Source organism: Poecilia mexicana, unplaced genomic scaffold (assembly GCF_051168715.1).
Source record: "Poecilia mexicana isolate PSO_F unplaced genomic scaffold, ASM5116871v1 scaffold_6, whole genome shotgun sequence".
In the NCBI taxonomy this organism is placed as follows: domain Eukaryota; kingdom Metazoa; phylum Chordata; class Actinopteri; order Cyprinodontiformes; family Poeciliidae; genus Poecilia; species Poecilia mexicana.
The window spans coordinates 17,296,970-17,310,464 of NW_028263375.1; the positions used below are offsets into that span (position 1 = coordinate 17,296,970).

Here is a 13,495-nt window from a genome sequence, read left to right on the forward strand (position 1 = left end):
CCACAAATAAAGGAGAAAATAAGCTGCAGTTTAAAGGCCTGCAAAGTGAAAGGCTGAACTCAGTTTCAGTTTCTCAGACGTTTCCAGATGAGGTAAAGATGTTCAGCTCCTCTTCATCATCTGCCTGAAGATAAAAACTCACTCACATGTTTCTGCTCTGCTTTAAAGCTGCAGCGCCTGATTCCACAGAGACACAACTCTTTAAGTAATAAAGTTTTATTTCTCTCTCAGCAAAGGGAGGTGACCTTTTCCTAACAGGCAGCTTCTTATTCCACATTTCTGCTAATTAAACGCTCTGAGAGTGCTGGCATGACTCGGGTCAGACAGGAGGTTCTGGGAGAGCTGCTCAGTCTTCCGAGGCCGACCCGATCCATTCGGCTGTGGCTGATACGGACGCAACAGCTGAGGTCTTAGAGTACCATTGCCTATCAGCTGCTGGTATTTAGCGTTTCTCTGGCTCTTAAGTCGTGGCCAAACCAAGTCTGGGGAAACGTTTACATTCTGGACTAGAGGAGAAAACCAGAGTACCAAACCAAGGCAACGCCACTCTAAAGACTTGTAGAGGGATTTGAACCCACAATTTTCTCTACTTAACCGCCTGCTCCATCCTCTGAATCTTCCCAGCAGTTTCTATTTTCACTAAGACCAAAGAAAAGGTCTATCAGGTCGCCGTTTTCTGTCTTGTCTGCCCCCACCTCGCCCACTATGATCCCAAACCTCTGCCCTCTATGATCCACATCCTGTGATTGGTTAACGAAGCAGTAGGGAATCTCTTCAGAAACCATGAATTGAACACAGTTCATTGTTAAAACTCTGAGCTCATTAGTGGGCATAATTAATAATCAGAGTCTGGATAATTTATTGAAGACATTTCTGTTCCAACCTGCTTCTGAAACCTGAGAGAACAAAATTAGTGTCAAACATTTGTACAATGTGTTAGTGAATTATTTTAAAGATATTAATAAAAGTTTCTAGAGGTCAAAGGTGAACTAGCTGTTCCACATTTACAAATTATTATTGAGCAAGCTAAGCAGAACCTCTACTTATACCCAAAAACACCCACACACATACACACACACACACTGAGCCCGCTGTGTGTTTGGGTTAAATAATGTCAAGTTACAAAAAGTCAGAAGTGCATCAGCTGGCATCTTAATTCAGAAATAACTGTGTGTGAAGCTGAGAAACGACAGCGCAAGACCAGGTGTAGCTTCTGTGAAGAAAAAAATAACTGAGGAAAATGAAGGCCTTTTCCGTCAGTGGTTGAGAAGGAGATATAGGGCTTTTCTGACTGTCGATGGGGGTCGATGAAGGGTGATATCAGTGGTGAAAACAAGAAGATTCCTGAAGGACAACAGGATGGAGGTCATACCCTTTTGAAAATTTATGCTGGTAAATATTGTTTAAATGGTTGCAACATTTCTTGAGGAAGACGGCTGAGAAAGTTTCAAGTCAAAATGGAGAACTGAATCAGGAAGCATCTACCTTACCTGCTCGCCTGGGAACACTTCCAGAGTTTCCTTCAGAAAACCTGCTGAGTCCGATTGTAGGGTCACTGAGGTCATACTGAAGGACAACAGGACAGGAAGAAAACAGGATGGGTGCAGGTTTAAGGTTAAACCGTTTAACAACTCAGAATGAAATCGTCACTTTTCAAACACAAACTTGTAAAATATCACTTTAATAACAGCAAAATACCTGCAATATTTCTTGAGGAAGACTGCTGGACCCGATGGTAGGTTCATTAAGGTCATTCATCAGTGGAGGGTGATGAAGGCCTTTTGTGAGCACTTTTGACAGCTCTGAAAATAATAATTCAACACGTTTGTACTAGTGTACTGAATCTTTGTGATTTTGTAGTTTTGTTTTTTTCCCTGTGGTTTGTTGAGTTATTGCTTTTTTTTCTTTTTTGGGGTTATTGTATTTAGGCCGATTTTTTAAATTATTTTTTTTTACCTGTAATTCAGACTTTTTAACTTCCACAAACAAGATGAAGAAATGAGCTATTCGGTGACATGCACGTATTTATCCCTTTTGAAGTTTTTACAGGCTAATTTTTCTAGCATGAAATTCCAATAAAATACATTTAAGTTTGTGGTTGTATAGAGGAAATCTATAAAAATGTTTTTTATGGACATGAATATTTCTGGAAGGCACTGGAAATTATTTGTTTTGAAGAGTCGACGTAATTATTATATGATCAAATGCCTTGCCATAGCCGATCCTCAAGCGAGCAGTGTGACGTCAGCTCATGTCCCTGCCTATGCTCGCGAGGACAGAAGGATATGACTGCAGTTGATAGACGTGTTGTAGTGATGTAATTTTAGCCGTTTGTTGACTACGGATGGCTGTTTGTGCCAGGCTTTGCGGAGTCGGACAGTCCCGAAGGTGCCGAAGACGACAGAGGAACGACCAGCAGGACCAAGGGAGCGATTCTGACATGGACGAGGAGGAAGAGGAGAGGATCGTAGGCCAGCGGAGAAGCGACGCAGGTAGCTGTGGAGGCCCCGGGCGCGTCGCCGCCGCCGCGGCCGCAGCCACTGCAGAGCCAAGTGACGCTTGTGAATATGGAAGCGGTCATAACACCAACAGACGAGGCTCAAACACTGGACCTCCACACCCAGAGTCATTAATGGAATTACCCCCGGAGCTCTTGGTGGAAATATTCTCTTTGCTTCCTGGAACAGTGTTACCAAATGTCGCACTCGTATGCAAAAAATTCAGACAAATTCTCAACACGGAAACCATATGGAGAAGACGATGCGTGGAAGGTAATGATGATGTTGATCAGACCTGAAAACTGCCAACACAGTCCACTGAAACGTTCAATGACTGAATCATTTCTTTATGAATCCTGTCAGCTACAGCTTGCCACAAAAATATGCTGCCGTGGAAAACACACACACACACACACACACAGACAGAGAGAGAGAATCAAGTATCAAGTAGCGTACAGTGACAACATTATTTAGACTGTCGTAATAGTCTGCTGCTTTACTGGGACCTGCCAGCCATTCTCTGCAGTTGATAAGACCGCTGATGCAGGCCTGATCCTTTTTAGCATACACGTAATAACTTCAGACTGTTTGCTTAGGAACCACATGCCACTTACACTAACAATAAACACATTGAAAAGCTGTTGATGTGACGTTAATCGGTGACGCGTGAACAATTTATAGGAAAGGCATTGACTTTAAAATCTATATGTGGACTTATAAGTAACACGGATTAATAAGAGTTAAATGCCGTTGCTTTTCTTGTAAAATTAAAATATTGTTAAACACAGTAAAATCACCAGAATTAAATGTGCTGAGCTGATTTCCACATTGCTGAGTTTCACTGCTGCCAGTGTTGTGTCACTTTCGTTTTTAGGAACTGGCGATTGAAAAACAAGTGGTGCTCAAACTTAACTGATCAACTTTTCAGTAATCTTCCATTTTCATAATAAAATAACAAAAAACTAAAATCACTAAGTTAGATTCACACTCTTCTTACAATGTGATTTTAAAATGCTTCACCTCCTCATTTTTATAAAAAAGAAAAACAATCACCATAATCTCATTTTTATATTTGCTTTTTGCACAAGTAAACATGTTGCACAACAACTTTTATGTGCACAGTAGAAGTAGTGCCTTCTACAGCCACTGTCCCAGTCTATTCGTTTAATTTCCCTTCTAAAAGCACCTTATTCCACCAACATTTTACTCTGCTATTTTGGCTCCATTTCTTGTGTAAGTCTTGAGTGTGTTGTGCCACTTTTTGTGTGTGTGTGTGTGTGTGTGGGGGGGGTGTGTGTGTGTGTGTGTGTGTGTGTGTGTGTGTGTGTGTGAGTGTGTGTGCTACAAACACAGATGAACAAGAACATCTAAAATGAACTTAAATTTTTATGAGCTTGGACAAGGATAATTTTTGGAAAACATACCTTGTTTTGATAACCTTCCCCCTACCACTTATGGACAGTGACTTTATAGAATGACTGCAGAATATACAAAAAGTTTTGTTTGTTTTTTGCTAGACATTGGTATGTTTTAAATATTTCAAATAAACATTTAAAATATTAAGAAAAGGAAGAAATGTCCATATTTAACTTTTTACTGATCTGTTTTGACCACGAAAGTGGCCTGTATTTAATTTAAAATTGTAGATATTAAAAGGAAAATCAAATTATTTCTTATTTTTTTTGTGGTGGTTTCTGACGAGAACATCCAATTACCAAAAACATGCACAGACCCGTCCCTCGTGGTTTAATGAAAGTCTTTATCAAAAGACTTGCTATTCATTCTTCAGCCTTGTGTAACTTTATAGACACATGATTAGTCTTTTTGCCAGAGGACTATTCCAGGAAATTACTAAAAATAAAATCACACTTGACTTGCAATGCAGTGGGGGGGTATTAAAGCACCAGCATTTAGAGGCAAGTTGCCCAAAGCATAGCAGAAATATTATTCCACAACAAGCAGGATTCACGGCCTCCATGTGAGGTTGTTAGTCGTCTCTCGGGAATGGAGAGTAGCAATCAAGTTAAAAGAAACCTAATGGTGCACCGAATGCAGTTTTCTGGCTGATTGCCGATTACCAATCTTTAAAAAGCCTGACCTGCTGATTCCTATGTGGTTGTTGCTGATTTTTTAAATTTATTTTTGTCTGAAATGTTGCTAAGTATAGCACGAAAGTCACTGAGTTGGCAACAGTGAAGAGACTATTGTTCACTGCAAACTGGCAGGCATGACCTGCCAATCAAACCTCTCACGGCAGAGAAAAAGAGGACAGTGGTTGATTTTTAGACATTTGCCAAGGTAGATGAGATCAGTGAGTAAGATGGGCTTCACATGTAGCAGATCATAAAATCTCCCAAAATTAACAAAACCGGGGCCAATTTATCGGTGCACCTCTAATGAAATCAATTAATAAAGTTACACTAGTCTCTATGTTTGCTTTGTCATGTCTAAAAATGTTGAAGTATGCAATTATATTTTTGAACACTGGCAGCTTTTTTGTCTGGCAATGGTAATAGGCTATTTTAACCTGCTTTACTCTGAGGAAACTTTACCGTTAGTTGCATCTCTTAAAAATTCCAAAGTTTGACATGCCTCGGTGACCTTTTACCGTTTGAGTTTTAAAAATTTTTTTTTGCGCAAACAAATTGATCAAAACTGGAATTTGCACATCAAACTTTAAAGAAAACCAGAAACCAGTAAGATGCGATGTAGATTAAGATTTATGTAAATGACTATGTCTTGTTGGCTTCCTTAATTAATTAATTTTTTTCAGTTGAAGGATAAAAACCTGAAGATTATATGGCACCTATAGTTGTAAAAAGAGTAAAATACCCCCACCTTTATTTTTTGGCTATTCGAGGATAGTACAAAAGCAATGTTTTTTTATTTTATTTTATTTTTTATTAAAGCTGCAGAATATAACTTTTACAGAAATATGTCTTTTCCATATTTGTTTAAACTGTCAACATGTCATCTATGAAAAAATCAAGCTCCTTTATCTCCTCCCACTGCTACTGTTGAGGTCTGCAAAAATGCACCACTGCTGGTCAAAAACAACCAGTCAGAGCCAGGAAGAAGGTCTTGTCAATCATGCTCTTGTACACACCGCTCAATGAACTAATGGCAAAGAAACAACTTACTGTTTCAAGAAAAGTGGTTATTCGCTGTGCTATGCTAACTAGAATTAGCATTCGCAGCAGGTGAGTAGCATGTACTGAGTGATTGATGGCATTAGAACCCTCCTTCTGGCTCTGATTGGTTGTTTCTGACTGAGTGGTGTATTTCTGCAGTTAGTACTGGGAGCACTGGGAAAAGGCAGAGAAGCTTGATTTTTTTTTTTTTTCACATTTTATTTGTCTTGTATGATATGATATTGTCATGACACAATGATGATTTTAACAAATGCGTATGAAAATATATATGCATTTTTTTTTATAAAAGTTTTAAAGCAGAAACGCTTTTTGCTTTATATTTTTATTATTATTAAAATATCTGATGGTGCATTTTACCACTCATGTCCAATAATTTATACAAATGATTACAACTGAAAATAATAATTTGTTTGTCATTGAGCTGACAGAGAGTTGGACATTATCCTGACTGACTCCTGATCTGTAACCTCAGAAGGTCTGTCTCCTTTGGCTGCCCTACAAATACTCTGTTCAGCTGAGCACATTTTATAGTCGAAACATTATTCTGACATTATTTAGATTCCTTAGCAACACTACTCTATACACAAATTACATGCAGATCTGTAAACGCAGCATTTGAAAATAATGTTTTATGTCCATGTTTTTATGTTAATTTTGACCAAAAGTTTACTTTTTGTAACACTAAGTCTATTATACCATTTTTTGTTTCAGAGTTTGGCATGAGGGAAGACCTGAGGAAGATGGAAGCGACTGGAGTATCTAGCCAAGATCTCTACGTTAAACGTCAGTTTCAGTTTCCCGTTGAAACTTACTGAAGCGCTAAATCTGTCACTATTTTACGTCTTCTCAAGCACCTCTTTCCTTCTCCTTATGTACAGTAACTGTTCAGACAGAATAAGCCGAGAAAGGCTTACTTTTTCATAAAGACATGTTTTTCTCCCTCAGTCTGTTCCTCATTTGTGTACTGGTAGGAATTATAAGCATATTTGCCTTTTGTTTTGTTTTGTTTTGTTTTGTTTTTTAACGTCAGCTGTTTGCTCCTAAAATTAGCTGTTTTCCCTCCAGTAGTCAAATTCTGGACTGAACCCTCTTTGGTTCTGTTGCTGCTCTACACATACCTATGTTGTGCCTGTGCAGGTGTCGTCCCGCGGGTGAAGTCTGGGCGCTTTATGAAGCTCCTACCTGACTACGAGCACATGGACTATAGAGACGTGTACACACACTGTATGTGGGTTGCTGCATCATGACGGATTGTGTGTTTGGGTCTTCATAATGACGCGACTTTGAAGCAAAGCAATTGAAGCTGTACTTCCTGTGATAACAGTTCATTTGTCGTTTACTGAACTGCCTGTTTGCTGCGAAAAGAGAAGGCAGCTTAAGTTGGTGTGCCACATGTGCTGTTTTGAAACTCAACTGTCTGGAACATAGAGTTCTGGTCTGAAGCTTACTCATTGATCTTGGGCTCTTAATGATTTATTTCAAAAAAATGTCTCTATGTTGCAATGCAACACCAAAAAAAACTTCAACAAAAACCAAAACGTGCATGAAGTGGGATTTATTTTTGGCTTTTCCCTACTCCACTCATGGCCAAAATTATGCATGCATGCAGACTCCAATATATTCACACACACACACACCCTCAATTATCTGGTTTAAATATCCCTTAACAAGTTGCAAATGGACTTCACCCCTTTTGCAGCCATCATCAAGCTTCTGGTATAATTGCTCAATGTTTAACGTCTCTTTTTGCCAGCCTTCGTGGAACTGGCACACACCTGGCTCTCCGGTCTCTTTATGTTTAATCCAAATCCAGTTTCGAGGTGTTTTTGGAATATCTGTCCTGTTGGTACACCTAATTGTGTCCAAGTTCGAACCACCTGATTTGAACTGACTAAAAGAAAATATAGGTTATAATGACTTGGTCTCGGCTAATTTTCTTGATTTGGTTCATTTAGTCCAGGGAACGAGCCTGCCGATATCTTGAAACTGCTGAAACATTAGTTTCACTGTCCAGGGTAAGGCAGGTTTCACATCGCCGCGGAGTGAAAGGGTGAGTACAAAAATGCTCCAAAATCAGCTCAGATTTCCCTTTGCTCACAAATCAAGATTGATGCCTTCTGGAGGAAACATTTATGATCAGTCAATATAAAGACTGAACTGTTTGACTTTACTGACTATAAAAACGTTTTGAACTCGGGATCATTGTACTGACTCTCAAGTCTGGTGGCGGTGGCAGCATTTAGCTGTGGGACTGTTGTGTTGTACAAAATGGACAGAATAATTAAGAATTAAGACTTCTTCCAAATTCTCTAACTTTACCTCAAGTCAGCTCGCTTTTAAAAATCAGATCTGTGTCAAGAAATAGTTTTAATAAACTCGACCTGTGGTGTAAACAAGAGTGATCAAAAATCCAGCCACAATTATGCAAGAAGCTGAGTGAGGTACCATCTGCCATGTTGTTTTCCTTAAAGTCAAATACGCATGTATACTTTTGACACTGAGAGAGAAAGTCAGCAATTGTGGATCCAATTTTTGATTTGTAGAATTCATTCGTCGCAGCCAGTAAAATCTATGGAAGCCCATTACTGCTATGAAGGGGGAAAAAAGTAATTATGAGTTTTAAAATCACAATTACATGTTTTAAAGTAATAAGTATGAGAATAAAAGTCGTAATTGTGAGTTTAAATGTCGTAACAACACATTTTAAGGTCAAAATACTAGAATAAAAGTCAGACGTGGGTTTTAAAGTTATAGCTTTGAGATTAAAAGTCGGTTTTAAAAGTTGTATATTCAAACCGTCCAGCATGTACACTTAGAACTTGTAATTTTGACTTTTTATTCTTGTAATTATGACATTTTCACGTGAAAATGAGCGGTGCAAACGCATCATTAAAATCCCAAAGTGAATGCGATTATGACCCTGAAAAGTGAACGTGAATGTCTCTTTGGCAATAAACTGACCATAACTCGATTTAATTCTCATTGAACAACATGATGCAGTGAGTGGTTTTAACTTCACTTTTACCACCTTTAACCATACGGCATTAACTCTCAGGTGATTATGAGTGCAGTCCTGCTGAAACTTATTACAGTGTTCTGTTGTTCTCTTCTTTTGCAGTGCTTCACCCATATAGGCACATTCTAGGGCTTTGGCAGCCTGACATCGGACCTTATGGTGGATTACTCAATGTCGTGGTAAGTATTTCTGTTACCGTTTGACTCTGATTATGCTTAATTGTTTTTTAGACATGTTTGCATGAAGAAGAATTGAAGCTTTATTAGCTTTCAGTGTTCTGGCAAAACTATTTGTTTGATTAGGGCGATTAAATAAAGCCATATTTCACCCAGGTGGACGGGTTATTCATTATTGGCTGGATGTATCTGCCTCCTCACGATCCCCGGGTGGAAGATCCGATGAGAAGGCGACCGCTTTTCCGCATTCACTTGCTGGAAAGCAAAAAAGCCACTGTGGAGTGTATGTATGGACACAAAGGTCCCCACAAGGGAGACATACAGGTGAGGGCCGTAAGGAAAAAGAGCCCTTAAAATAAGCTGTGTTGTATATGCAGGATATTGTATTTGCATGCAAATTACTCCTTATTTAAAGATAGCTGCTTAAAACAAGTTGATCATTCATTAATAGATTCCATATTCTGTTATTTTAGACAGTAAAGAAAGATGAATTTTCCACAAAATGTAACCAGACCGATCATCACCGCATGCCAGGAGGCAGACAGGAGGTACGTCTAACCGGTTCTACTAGATCCTGTTAATAATTAGTTTTATATTCTGATCTGCTGTGCCCTGAGAAACATATTTCCCACATGTATTAAGCATTTTCACATATCGCACACATTGTGAATTAACAACCACAAACTTTAATGCGTTTTGATTTTATGTGATGGACCAAGACAAAGTAGAAAATAATTGTAAATTAGGTTGGGACAGGGATACATCCTTTTTTTTTTCTTTTTTGCATTCAAATTCTACCCAACTGAGTTAATACATTATAATTGCAAGTGGTTTTGGGGTACATCTTTTGGGTTTTTGTATTCAGTGATCTGAAAGGTCGGGTTTCTTCCACACATAGCATTTTGAATGTAGGTTTTGTTTTCATCTAACCGAAACACCAGAGTCTAATGTTCTCAGACATGCCTCAAAGGACAGCTTTAAGAGATTTTGCTGCTCTGGATTTTATGCAAGGATTTTCCAATAAACGAAATTGGATGTAAAAAAAAAAAATGCATGCCGCTCTGCAGATTTTTCCTGAAAGGATTTTTGATACTTTGAACCATTATTCTTTGAAATTCCAGTTATGTGCTCAATTCTGTTGCTCTATCCCATAAAAATCCCAACAAAAGACATGGTAGTGTGGCTGCTCTCTGATAAAATGTGGTAACTTCCATGTGATATTAATACGTTTTATTCTGTACTCTGCTGAGCCTTATGAAATTCAGAGTTCTTTATCATATGAACGTGTGTTCATGCAGGAATTTCGGACTTGGTTGGAGGAAGAATGGGGTCGCACACTGGAAGAGATCTTCCACGAACACATGCAGGAGCTCATTCTGATGAAGTTCATTTACACCAGTCAATATGAGTATGACGATTTATCTTGCACACATTTGTTCTGTCTCTATGAGGCTTCAGTAGCAGCTTGGTGGCTTTTGTCTGTTTTTTTGTTTTTGCAGCAACTGCTTGACATACAGGCGGATCTACCTGCCTCCTTTGATGCCTTCGGATCTGCTGCAGCCAGGCTTATTCAAAGGCACATACGGGAGTCATGGCTTGGAGATTGTCATGCTAAGTTTCCATGGGATGTCTGCAAGAGCCACTAAACTCACTGTAGGTTTGTCCATAATCACTGTCAGAGGGATAGAAAAGGGAAATCCTTGGAAATAAATGAAAAAGTTCTTGTAAATACACCTCAGCTATGTTTTCTTACAAATGTGCTTTAAAAATCATGTGGTTGTTTTTTTTTTTTTTCTAATTCTGTATCTGGAAACTGCCTCTTTCTTCAGCCAATGACCTCAATTACAAATAAAATTGTTCTCTTCCTTCTTTCAGGGAGACCCAAACGTTCCTGCAGGGCAACTCACACTGGATGTTGACCTGAGTCAGCCTGTGGACCTCCCAGAATTGGACCAGCAGCGCAACATAGACGTGCTGTCGCGGATTATATTGGGAATACATGAGAAAGTTCAAAGGGAGGTGGAACAGCCAGCCAGCGACGCCTCTGTTTGTCTCGGACGTGCAGAGGAGGAAGCAGACGGTGCTGCTGCTGAAGAAACGGAGGTCGACCACGGTGCCTGTGCAGACGCGTGCCAGTCTGGCCCCACCGGTAGTAGCTCGTCTCCTGAGGCTCAGCCCTTTGTTTTGCCTTTAGGGGTCATGGCTCGCAATGAGGTGTACCCTCGCACCTGCAGGAAATGGTGAGGACTCAAATAATAAACCCAAAATGCACATTCTTAGTCCTCATCCTTGCGTCTCTAATGGATAGGATATTCCAGAAGGTTTGATGGAGTAGTGGGAGGAGTAAGGAAGATTTTACAGCTGCACACTTGGTTGTGGAGGGTTACTGTTTGTGGATGTTTGCTGCAGGAGTCTGATAGTCTTTCACATGATGCACAGTTGTATAATGTTGTGTTTATAAAGAAGGAGTGTTTTAAAGTCTGATAGCTTTGCTACTTCATCCATTCAAAATGCTGTTAGGGTTGGGGTGCAGTATGTAACTTGAACATTTTTAAACCATTTTTGCTAAAACTGTCACTGTAAATGACAGTGTAATACAAGACAGATCACCTGTGAAAAGATTGAGCTTCTTCGCCTCTTTTACCCGGGATCATTTGTTTTTGCCGATCCCGGGCAAAAACAAACATCATCAGAGTGTCTTTGCACTGTCTCACCCTTGTGTACGCACTGTTTAATGTGTTAACGGCGGTTACCTTTACAGGAAAACCATTTATTCACATTGGTGGCAATGCTAGCTAGCCAGACCATTCATAGCCTGCTCTGTTGTGGTGAACCAGCTGTAGAATAGCAGCTGTCAATCATGAGGGTGATTGACACCATCGGTATCCACCAGCATGTTGATGAGTTTCGTTTGTGTTTCAGCTTCTACGGAACAGGTCTGATTGCTGGACACGGCTTCACGAGTCCAGAGCGCACGCCGGGGCTCTTCGTGCTGTTCGACGAGGACCGTTTTGGTTTCATCTGGCTGGAGTTGAAATCTTTCAGCCTGTACAGCCGGCTGACGGACCACCTGCCCCACGCCCACGCACCGAGCATGGAGCGCTTTGAGGCTATGCTGCGCAACATGCAGTCTTGGACATCCTGATGCTTCGAGCTTTTGGCAAAATAACCCTTACACATGAATCACCTCCGCTGAGAACGTCACCATCCCAATATCGTTACCCTAACTCTTAATGGTGGAGATTGGGTTTTACTGTGCTACTCTACCTGCTTTGTGTCTCACCCTGACCTAACACACTTATATTTCCCTCACATATGCACTCTGAAGGGCCTCTCATGTCACTGTTTATCACCTCAGCCTGGTATGACCTTAATCTAATTCTAGTGCAGCATGATAACGGGTCACATAAAACTTTATTTATTCCCTGCAGACAAAGGAGAGCGATGGTACCACTTATATCACCCGTTGAGGATCAAACTGTATGTGCCTGTGATTCCAGAACCATGTCTGTACCCGATAGTGCTTGAAGCAGATGAAGGTGTTCAGTGTATTCCGTTATATCACAGTATTATACCAGCTTCAGTGCCGAACATGTTCAAGTGCATGCTGCGTTTATTTAGATCTAATCAGCACTGCATCCATAACCACTATCTAAACATGTTTGGTTTGTGTAAAGCAGCATGCCTTGTTTTTTTTTTTGTTTTTTTTTCCCAGTAGGTAAATTAAAAAATAACACCTTTAGGTAGGTGCTTCTCTTGATTTCAAGTCCAAAAACAGAATATACAGTTACATTCGGTATGTTCAGCCAGAAAATACCAGGAATTATTTTAAAATTGGCAAATGTTCTCTATCTTCCATTTGATCAAACCTACATTAATTAACTTTTATTGATTAATTGGTCTTTGAATCATTTTCATAGGCAACACAACACTTAATGTGACCCCACCAAACATATTAGCCTATTATAAAAGCTGGAAAAAATGTATTGTAATGCAATAGGTAATCTATACAGTAGTTTAAATTGACGTAACCAAATATGCTGTTTTTGCTTCTGTAAAAAAAAAAAAGTCTCCATCTTTAAAATGTGTGTTTTCATGGCTGACAGTGTTTTGCCTGGCTTTATTAGCTGCAAACCTTTTGCCACCAGTTCCCCCCTATAATGATTTCTAACTCACTGATCAGACCAACGGCTCAAAGTGCAACTCGAAGCTCAGAGTAACTTTCTGTGTGTCTCATTACGGCCATCTGATGGTGATGCCCAGTAGCTTTCCTACTCCAAGTGCACTTTTCTGGGCAGGTCAGTAAATCATGAAGACCAGTGGCCAGCACTTTTTTTTTCTTCTTTTTTTTTTTTAAACCAGACTGCAGTTTTGCTAACATCTGCAAAACAGGTGTTTGCTGAAGCATCCTTGATATGTCACATTTTATTAACTTCATGACAACTTTTTATTGAAAGTTCTGTAAACCCAGCTATATGAGTGATTTGCCTTTGAAAAGTGTTGCTTTGTAATAATACCATATGCTTGGTTTCATTGGAAGTTTTAGGTTTGACCTTTTGAACTGCTCACAGACTTCAGGGAGCTTTTCAGCTTAAGCACTCAGTAATAAAAATAAAAATTTAAATCTGTTTCTCATATCTTATGTGGGTGTAA

The 13,495-nt window shown here is 39.6% G+C and overlaps 1 protein-coding gene across 2 annotated transcripts; it reads left to right on the plus strand.

The window, feature by feature from the left end:
• The first annotated feature begins 1,606 nt into the window (after nucleotides 1-1,606).
• fbxo31 (F-box protein 31) lies at nucleotides 1,607-13,477 on the plus strand. Of its 2 annotated transcripts, XM_015003215.2 has the most exons (10): nucleotides 1,607-2,771; nucleotides 6,362-6,433; nucleotides 6,788-6,874; nucleotides 8,769-8,845; nucleotides 8,999-9,166; nucleotides 9,316-9,390; nucleotides 10,141-10,250; nucleotides 10,342-10,495; nucleotides 10,718-11,082; nucleotides 11,765-13,477. In XM_015003215.2, exons 1-10 carry the CDS (start codon nucleotides 2,345-2,347, stop codon nucleotides 11,985-11,987), a joined length of 1,758 nt encoding a protein of 585 aa, XP_014858701.2. In that variant the 5' UTR covers nucleotides 1,607-2,344; the 3' UTR covers nucleotides 11,988-13,477. The 2 variants fall into 2 exon arrangements, with proteins under 2 accessions (XP_014858701.2, XP_014858702.2); XM_015003216.2 differs by lacking the exon at nucleotides 6,788-6,874 and having other exon boundaries at nucleotides 1,615-2,771.
• The last annotated feature ends 18 nt before the right edge of the window (nucleotides 13,478-13,495 follow it).

Bases quoted from the DNA above. Each gene is read 5' to 3' on its own strand.
- fbxo31 (XM_015003215.2), top strand. From the start codon at position 2,345: ATGGCTGTTTGTGCCAGGCTTTGCGGAGTCGGACAGTCCCGAAGGTGC. The intron at 9,167-9,315 runs GTGAGGGCCGTA...CTGTTATTTTAG, and splicing joins CCCACAAGGGAGACATACAG to ACAGTAAAGAAAGATGAATT. The intron at 10,251-10,341 runs GTATGACGATTT...TTGTTTTTGCAG, and splicing joins ATTTACACCAGTCAATATGA to CAACTGCTTGACATACAGGC.